At 49.9% G+C, this 10,000-nt stretch overlaps 1 protein-coding gene across 2 annotated transcripts in view; it reads right to left on the bottom strand.

The window, feature by feature from the left end:
* The window catches only part of LOC113809420 (rap1 GTPase-activating protein 1), an 857,618-nt gene that overhangs the window by 54,201 nt on the left and 793,417 nt on the right, over window positions 1–10,000 (bottom strand). For both annotated transcript variants that reach the window (XM_070131795.1, XM_070131862.1), the window contains one exon: window positions 1–41. This exon is cut by the window's left edge and continues 76 nt beyond it. In XM_070131795.1, the coding sequence (XP_069987896.1) occupies window positions 1–41 (41 nt within the window). The remainder of the gene's footprint in view (window positions 42–10,000) is intronic.

Genomic DNA, 10,000 nt, shown 5'->3' with positions numbered 1-10,000 from the left:
TTGTCCGGTGGGGGTTTGCCTGGCCCGTCGCGCATCCCCTGCTGCAGAGAGAAAGGAAAACATTAGTATAAAAATAATACAAAAAACGAGAGAAATATCTATGACAATAAAAGACAAATACACACGATGCAATAAGAAGCGTTAAAAAGTCAGCACCGCCCTCTTTAGCAGCCAAAACACAAGCAGAGGGATCTCTAAAAAATAATAATAAAAAATGAATAAGCAATGCACTGTACATCTTCAGTGTCGTCCCTGACATTTGACACATGCAAACACACAAAAAGCTTATCGAAACACACAAGCACTGATATGTTTCTCCCTCCCTCTCCTCTCCCTCTTTCTCCCACGCCCACTCCCTCTTCCATTCCCTCTCCCACACTACTTCTCCCTCTCTTCCACACCCACTCCCTCTCCCTCTCTCTCCCACTCCGTTTCCCTTCCTTCCTCTACCTCTCCCTCCCACCCTTCCCTCTTTATCCCAGTCATTCCCTCTCTCTCTTCTACTCCATCCCCCCCCTTCATCTCTTTCTCCCTCCCTCCCACGTTCTTCCCTTCCCTCTCCCTCCCCCTCCCCCACACTTCCGAAATTCCACCAGTGTCGGGGAAGCGCGGGTGGCTGGCTGCTGCGACACACACACGCCAAAACACCTGCGCTTGGAGCCCCCACAGGTGTTGCGTGGGTGTTCTCAAACATGCGCTCCCACTCCCTCTTATCAGGACACCCTTGGAACCAGGTGTTTGGGCTCGTATTTTGGGGCAATTTATTGGCATTCGGCGGGCCATGTGGAGGGGCTGGGTGATTTAGGGATGTGGAGTGCACCGCGACGGATTAATGGCTAAGAGAGAAGAGCCTAAAAACTTCTGCTATCTTTACCTCCGAGGTCAGACGGCCGCGCGTGGGTGCGATTTGACGATCTGGTTGGACTTTGGACTATTTATATCAAAAGAAGAAAAAAAAATCTTTCACAACTGTATCTATATGAGTAGAAATATATATTTAAGTGTCTGCTGAAATTGTGCGTGGGTTCAGTCTTACAATCTCTCCCACTATCATCTTGTAAAGTGAAATCTCGCCTGAAATCGTTCTCCTTCACGTTCTCAAGCTTCTCACTATCATTTTCCCCTCGGTTATTTTCAAGAAATTCCAAACACATGTTTCCCGCGTATAAATGCTATATCACCCCCCCCTCCCCCCCCTCCCCTCTCTCGCGTTCTAGACACCGAAAGGATCGCCACCCCAAACCCTTATTAACTCGCCAAACAGCTGACACAATGATTAATTTCCACAGCAAGATTGCAAAGCCTCCGCGCACAACCTCTTGCTCTCATTGCAGCCTCAGCCTCCCATTGCACAAGTGCTCGCTGTGCTGGTTGCTCTCCCGCCTCACTTCGGCAACTTTTTGTTTTGGTTGTTGCTGTGGTCGCGTGCACCTGGCTCCCAGCAACGCAGCCTTCGTGTGGCTTCTAATCCTCAAATATCCAATACATCCTCAAATATTCAAACACTTTTATATACTCATGACTAACTTCTATTAAATAACTACAATAAAACGATACCAATTATATCAACGCCGACGAACACAATAAATAACAACACTACAAGAATTCCCCCTCAAACGCTACAAGCCTGGTAATTCACGGCCATTGCAAATTCCCAAACGATAAAAATACATCGACCTTCTTGACGGAGCGGCCCATACGAGAGAAATTTATTCATGGGCGTTCTGAAGCTCTTGAACGTCAGTCCCAGACGAGAGCGCCCGCAAGACGAATCTCCTCCGAGGAATGTATCCCGGGTGAATGATAACTTTATGCTAATCTGACGAAGATAGGTTTGACCCCGCGCCATTTCTCAAGCGCTATGACGTCACTTTACCATATTTTCCCTCCCTTCCGCTCCACTTACTCTCTCCCGTATATTTTTTAACTTACTTAGCTCCAATGCATCTGACAATCGGACAACAATGCGCTCAGACTTGAAAGAGAAAACCGAAAAATGATCTCTCTTCACAACGCCATCATGTCTGAACTAACCTAATCTCAACAAGAATAGCCCTCTCTTGTATAATCATTTCCGTGACCTCCTTCCGCAAATTTAATTCATATGCTAATTCCAGGCCCGTAATAATGGCCTAATAACCCCCACAAAAGGAGTAATTACAGCGGGCAACAATCATCAGCTGCGGTAATGACTATACCAGGGAACATCTTTAGCAGCAGCGCCATGGGATAACCTAAGACCGCCTGGTTATATCATGAGAGAATTTCGCGTTTGTAACTGTACAAAACCGTGTTTACTTAAGCGAAACATTTATCAAGATCATGAACACGAACCATTACTCAGCGAGAACATATGAAAAAAAAAACATAAAATATAAAATAAATAAATACGAGAGCCATTCATCATAATTAAAACCGTGATAAACCCTTTCAACGTAAATATACGAATTATCGCAGCGCCCAAACAACCCTCGCATTCACAACCGACAAGGAGAAAGGAAACATAAACCCAACCATCGCGAGGGAAAGAGTAAAGAGAGAACGAGGACAAAAAAAAAGGAAAAAAAAACTCCTTCAAAATAATAAACATTTCCTAGCCGTCGGTGCCTCGTGGTCTGGTCGTCGCGTCGGGAGAGACTCGCCCGCCTCTCGCCAGTTCGGTAATCGGATAGCCCGGGTCCAAACACGGAAAATAAGAGATAAACATCGTTAATGGGAATGGGTCAACAACTGGCACTGTACTAATAGGTTCACAAATCTGTTAAGCCTACATGTAAACTCCCGGAGATCAGGCTGGGCACCTTATCTGTCCATCGGGAATGTCGACGACCAGGCAATCTTTCCTTACGGTTCGAGAAACGTCTTTGGCTTCGGCTGGACTTTCGGGAAAACCTTCATCCCCCTTTTTAGGTGAATTACGGGTCCTCCATTAATACAAAAAGGTGCTAAACCAGTAACCAAAATTACAGAATTGGCAAAAAAGTGACAGTCAATAAGAATCATTTTTGCGAACGCTCGATTGTTTGTCGGAAGGGCGGCCGTTATCCACTCTATCTCTCCCTCCCCGCCCGCCCATCCCCACAACAAACTATCAAACCTATCTGTTAAACATCTTTTTTATTATTTTTCTCCCTTCCCTGCTATCCACACCCACCTCTTCCCTTACCTCCTTCCGTTCGCCTATCGTTATTTACCTTAAATCGAGCCATATGGAGGGTATAATTTATTTTCACCTACTTTCGGCGGTCTGCCCCTTCGAGTGTCGGGCAAGGGGAGGGGTTGACAGCGATCCATTATGACGCAGCGATTTTCCCTCCTGCCGCGGAAGTCCATAGCGTTCCAGACCCTAAAACAACCCTTAGTCGGGAAGTCACAAACGCAAATACATGTGTGGCTGGTACTAAACAGAAACAAGATCTGCTGTGCTTTAATTAAAGACATTTTTTTACGATGAACCTACACTTTTCTTCGAATATAAACCCACTTGCCTTTAAGAAATAAAAAAAAAGTCGCGTAAACAACACCATCTTGCGAACACAATTCACAGTGACAAAGGAACCACCTCTCACCTGCTTATTAGCGCATCAACGCACTGGACTTTCGACCTTACGGACTCTAAGCAAAACAACAAAGATGGCAGGCAGGTGTCAATAGCTGAGATTTTCAAGGGGAGCCTTTTGACGAAGGCCCGTTACTCTCATCTTCGGCGATTTCAACCACAGCTTTCCTGACACGGCCGAACTAAACGACCATCAACAAACAACGGTTCTAAGTGTCCGTCAAGAGATTCCGTTGAAGACTTTTGCCTCATTCTACCTTTACAGATTTCATTCTACCTTTAAAACAAATTTCATTCTATCTTTACAACAGATTTCATTCTATCTTTACAACAGATTTAATTTGTCCCTGATTTCAAACCACCTTCATCGAATGCGACTCCGTTAATGTAAACAAGGCACCGAGGACTATCCCAAATGCATTTAAATTCATCAGAATGGCTGACCCGTTCGCCCTCGAGTCCTCCCGTGTAAACTTTCTCCCTGACGCATCCTTCCCACAGAAACACAAACACGAGAGGGAGGACTGGGGGGGGGGAGGGAAAGGGAACCCGCTCGCTCGGGGCCATCTTCGCACCCAAACACAATGGGTGAGAACCACTTTATTGTCCTCTTTGTCACCTAAGTCTTAAAGAAATGATAATGGCGAGCTTGGCGGCGTTACAGGTGTCTCTCCGCCAGACAGGAAGAGGCGGAGAGAGATCCCGCTTGACCGCCGCCTGTCGGAGGCCGCGGCGGTCAGCAATAAGGCAGGAAACAGAGCAAAGAATGGTTTCCGATCGTGATCCGAACATCCGCCGCGAGGCCTCCGCACACATGAACCAAAGCGGGAGGAGTCGGCGCCCCATCGGCGGCTGTTATCCACGCTCATTATTCCCGGCTTTGTCACCCGGCGGTTCGCGGCGCTGACGCCCGAAGCCGCGACAACGGGCGACCGCCACGCCTCCTCGCGGCCACGACACGAACGAACACGAGGCGCAACGAGGCGGAAATTTGTTGAGAAACAGCAAATCGCGGAATAATGGAGACAGATTGGTGTTGTGAGGTGTCTCGCTTTCTCGCCCGCGCGCCTGTCACTAGGCGTGAGTAATGTGACTTTTAATCAGTCATTTAGGAAGAGAAGCAGTGGTAAATGTAGAACGATAAAATGGTTTTCCTTGACTTTATTACAGGCTGTCGACACACCCTTTTCATTCTAGGAAGAGGCGTGCAAAGCATTCCCGCGTCCTTCCTGCGCCGCAGATCCCGCAGGCATGAAAACATCCCCATGGCCTTCATGTTCCCTCCCTCCCTCCCTCCCTCTCTCCCTCCGTCCTTCTCTCCCTCTCTCCCTCCCAACAACCAACGCTCCAAGCCGCCACCCACGAAACGCCTCCACCCAGCAGACATACCGCACGCCCACCATAAGCTACCAATCCGTCACACGCCATCAACACCAGTCCACACCAGTCACTAACCCCTCACGCCCGCAGAGGTTGCAAGAAAGGGACCCACACCACCCGCCTCCGCCCATGCCCCCACTGCAAAAGGACTCCCAACGCACGCCCGCGACCAAGGACATTCGGGAGCGCGAGATTAGGAGTTTAAAAAAGGCAATATTTCAGAGCACGTCACAAGCAGCCACGCACACGGACGGACATCACGGGCGTGTCCCTTACCAGAAAGTTCCCTCTTAACGACGACCTCCTGTCACCCTTCCGGAACAGAAATGGAACGTTAGAGAGAACAACAACATCCTGCGACAAGAACGCGGGAAATATGAACAAGTTTTTTACCCGCAAGTGATTAATTCTTCGAGTGACATTCCCACTGGTTGCGATATATAGACATACATACATATATACACATAAATATGCATACACATACACATATATATACATGCGTGTGTGTATATATATATATATAATATATATAAACACACATATATATACATGAGAAACGGACACGCCCCTCAAAGCAAGCCACAAACCCCACTTACTTCGAAAAATATGATGTTGCCCATCCCGGCTCCATGCACGCGGGCGCCGGAGCCACAGCCCCTCCTCCAGAACCTTACCCACGCCTCCTCCTTGCCTCTCCGACCAACCGAGCCTTCGCCGACGACGGATCGGGTTCAGCGTCAGGGCGAGGGAACGCTTCACCGAATTTGTCCCTGAACAGTATGCTTACGGGGCGAGGTGCGTCCCGAGGGCCAAGGGCGAGGACGGATGGGACAAATATCCCATCACGCCAAGGACATGACGAGAGAAAGAAAAAATATCCACACGTTTGGAATGACGAATTATTATCTGTTATTATCCGTGGAGAGAAATGGGGTGTGGGTTTAGATGAGGGGGGGGGGGGGAGATATGTCACTGACCGACCGACAAACCGACAGACCGACGCTCACCGGATCCACTACCCGACTAATATCTTTCAGCGCTGTGACTACGGATAGTAAAGTGTCGGGGTGTGGGGGAGGGGAAGGGGAGGGGGAGAGAGGGGTTGGGGGTTTAATATCATGGGAGGGAGGTGGAGATTTGAGGTATGTGAGCGAGGGAAGAGGGGTAAGGGAGGACAGGGGGAGGGGAAAGGGAGGGCAGGGGGGGAAGGGAGAGGGAGGGCAGGGGGGAGGGGAGAGGGAGGGCAGGGGGGGAAGGGAGAGGGAGGGCAGGGGGAAGGGGATAGGGAGGGCAGAGGGGAGGGGATAGGGAGGGCAGAGGGGAGGGGAGAAGACAGGAGGGGGAGAGGGGAGGGAGGAGGGGAGGAAGGGGGACGGCAGAACACCTGTCCTCCCGACGCGGTTAAGCTACTAGCTCCCAAGCAAGGGATTCCGTGATGTTGGCAACCTTGAACATCTGCGCATATCTGCACATTTGATTTTATCTTGACATAGTAAAGAAAAAGAAAAAAAAACTACACAGCGACATGACATCTCGATTACCATGCTGAGTATCCATAAAAAATATGGATAAAATCCGCGCTTAATAATTGACAAACAGCAAAAATTACTGATCGACTATTTGCGTTTGAGAGATCGGCGGATATGATAGGTAATACACATTACGAACTTGCACACCCGCGCTCATTAATATTTACGCTTAATCACTTAAATTTATGTAGATATAAACATTCATATATAGATGACTCTAAAATGTGAGCATAGTCGGCATTCTAAAAGCCTCGTCTCCGCCGAGTCGCCTCCGAGATTTACGAGCCGAGTCTCCGTCCACCTGCGCCCCTGGAAGAAGCAGGGTCGCCCAAATCCCTTTTGGGTCCCACACGCGCACGCACTTTCCCTTCCTCCAGGTTCGGGGCTCAGGAAAGCCCTCTAATCTCGCGCCCTGGAGCCCTGGACGGCCCCCGGAGCGGCGTCCGCGGCCCCAGGGGTCCCGACCACAGGAGCGGGCCGCCACCCCCACCGCAAGCACGTGTGAAGAACATGGGCACGCCGTCGGGCACGCTCGTCCGTGAGTGATGGTGTCGCGCCCGCTGCTCGCCTCCCGTTTAGGCCTCCGCTGGCTGCCTGTGGGCCGCCCTAGATAGGCCCGCGAGGGATCATCAACGCCCTTATGCATACAAGGATCCCAGGGCGTTCGAAGGGCTTGCTCAGCCGAGGCACCCCCGCCGCCCGCGTCCCCCGAGCACCAGGTCCTACGGTCGGGGAAGCGCTTAAAGGTGACATCCTTCGCCCTTTCCGCATTGGGATTCCTCCGACGTCGCTCCGTCCATCAGTCCCGGCGGAGAATAACAACCCCGATCCGTCTGCCGTTGAAGGAAGGGAATGTGGAAGGACTTACGGAGGGACCACTTCCCTACGTCCGATTTCCTCTTCGGAAGTCCTCCAAGTGTTCGATTTCGTTCCGCGTGGCCTCTGCATCTCCACGCACCCCCACCCTCCCCCTCCCCTCTGATGTACGCAAAAGTCCCCCCCCTCCTCCTCCTAAACCAAAGCCGACAGAGTACGCACGCTGCACTCGGGAATTGATAATGGGAAAGCGTGTCTAAATCCCCGGGCGTCCAGAGTGCCTCCTGCATAATTCCCGGGGGTTTTCGGCGTTTATCATAAGCTCATCAGCCCAATGCGATTGGACGCTGCCATCACTCCGAGGGCAATAAAGCACATCCCGGGAAACAACGACGTCACAGCACAGCAACATCCCAACTTCCAAACTTCAAAGACGAACTAAGATAATAATAATAATAATAAACAAAAAATAAAATAAAATCCAAGACTTTTAAACCCTTAAAACTTCAAAACTTCCAAGACGAAACGATACTAACAAATAATCAAATAAAACCCAAGACTTTTAAACCCTTAAAACTTCAAAACTTCCAAGACGAAACGATACTAACAAATAATCAAATAAAATCCAAGACTTTTAAACCCTTAAAACGTCGATCTCCACCTCGGCTCTTCGGGAATTCACGCCTGTTCGTTCCACCACCACCAGAGGGCTCTCAAACCTCCCAAAGAGCGACCCCTGCAGATGTTCATTAATCACTGTAACAAATAATTAGGGTCAGATCCGAGATAAGTCACAGCGTGCTCCCCGACGCCCTTTCATGCGCCAGAGCCCCGTTATATGGGCGTAAACTTGCCCGCCCATCCTCTGAAACAACTCAACTACCCACTGCTCAGGGAAGGGGGAGAGAAATACAATCCTCTCTCCTTTTTAGGTCTTCGAAATCCGCGAATAACGCCAGGACTCATCAATAACCGCACTTTCTCCTCCCTGAACTCGCAGCCGACTAAATGCAGACTCATCACAGGGGAATATCTTCATTACTCATCTTATTCAGGGGCGAAAAGGCGAACCGTTTGGTACGAAGGCCTGTTTGAGCAGAAATGGAAGTAAAAGAAAACGGAATAAAATGTTGAGAAAACGAAAAAATAGGAAGAGCAACCCAGAGAGAAGAGAAGAGATGGAAGATGAAATGACACAGAGAGAGAGAGAGAGAGAGAGAGAGAGAGAGAGAGAGAGAGAGAGAGAGAGAGAGAGAGAGAGAGAGAGAGAGAGAGAGAGAGAGAGAAAGAAAGAAAGAGAGAAAATAACGAAAGAGAGAGAAAGAAAGTAAGAGAGAAAATAACGAAAGAGAAAGAAAGAAAGAAAGAAAAGATAAATAGAGAAACGAAGGAGGCGAGAAAGAAGGAAAGAGAGCCGACGGAGGGGAAAGGACGGGTAGGAGGCAGGCCAGGAAAGGACCCAGGCATGCGGTGGTAAATTTCAGAGAGGCTGATGACTGTAATTGTGAGATAATTTAATCTCTATGCTATAAAAGCCTTTTGGAAGACGCGTGGGTGGCCTGAGGTGGCAGGGAGAAGGAAGGGTAAGGGAAAGGGAAGGGATAGGAAGAGATAGGAGGAGGGGGGATGGGAAAGGATAGGAAGAGGGAGGGATAGGAGGAGGAGGGAGGGATAGGAAGAGATAGGAGGAGGGGGGATGGGAAAGGATAGGAAGAGGGAGGGATAGAAAATGGAGGGATAGAATGAGACAGGAAAAGGAGGAAGGGATAGGAATGGATAGGGTGGGAAGGGAATGGAGGGAGGAAAAGGAAAGATGATAACAGATTTTTAAAAAAGGATATAAGAGAGAAAGTTTGAGAAGTAGGTAGAAACGAAAGGACATATAATAAAAGATAGATAGAAGAAAAAAAGGAGATGGGTGGATGGGAGACATAAAGAGAGGGAGATACAGAGTGAGTGGAAGGCTCGAAAAGACAGATAAAAAGGTAGATAGACATAGAGAAAGGCGTTCAGCAGACGTCAGGGCTTGACTTCCCACCCATCGTCGTGCAGCGGCAGCGGCTGAAGGCTGTCAAGCCCGCGATGACCGCCGCAGCTTCTGGCAGTCATACAAAAGGCTTAATAATACCTCCTGCACGTAATTCGCGTCTGGAGACTTAAATACGCGCATCCATTCCAAGGCTGGCGGGGAAAATCTAGAACGCGACCAAAAAGGCTCCATTAATGAAGAAATCGCCACAATACACCAGAAACTCCTCCTCTGGAATCATGAGAACAAGGTGTAATTGCAGTCGCTCGCACGGCCTCACGACGCGCTAAAACGGGCACTCCGCAGAGTCCTTCGGGGCGTGACGTAAGGGGGTACGCCCGGTGCCACACCCACAAGGGCGCGGCGGTGCAGTGGCAGGGTGCAGACGCCCACGCCTCCTCGGGTCATGCCCTGTGATAAGGACGGCGAGGCCTGACCTGACGGGGGAGGCCAGCGCCGTCGGGTCTCCTCCACCCTCTCCAGCTGGACAATTAACATAATTCTGGTACTGCCACGCCCCTGGGGAGAATGAGGGAAGGAAGCGAAGAAAGGGGGGAGGGGGGGGGCAGTTCCCGTCGCTGGTGCCCTTTGGATTGGCTCCTCGCACACTCCGTCGGGCCAATTGTCAGTGCCGCATTGTGCCCTCGGCCGACGGGATGTTGACACAATGTCTTCCGCGCGACGTGA

This window comes from Penaeus vannamei, chromosome 1, assembly GCF_042767895.1.
Source record: "Penaeus vannamei isolate JL-2024 chromosome 1, ASM4276789v1, whole genome shotgun sequence".
In the NCBI taxonomy this organism is placed as follows: domain Eukaryota; kingdom Metazoa; phylum Arthropoda; class Malacostraca; order Decapoda; family Penaeidae; genus Penaeus; species Penaeus vannamei.
This window is presented reverse-complemented; position numbering and strand designations above follow the sequence as displayed.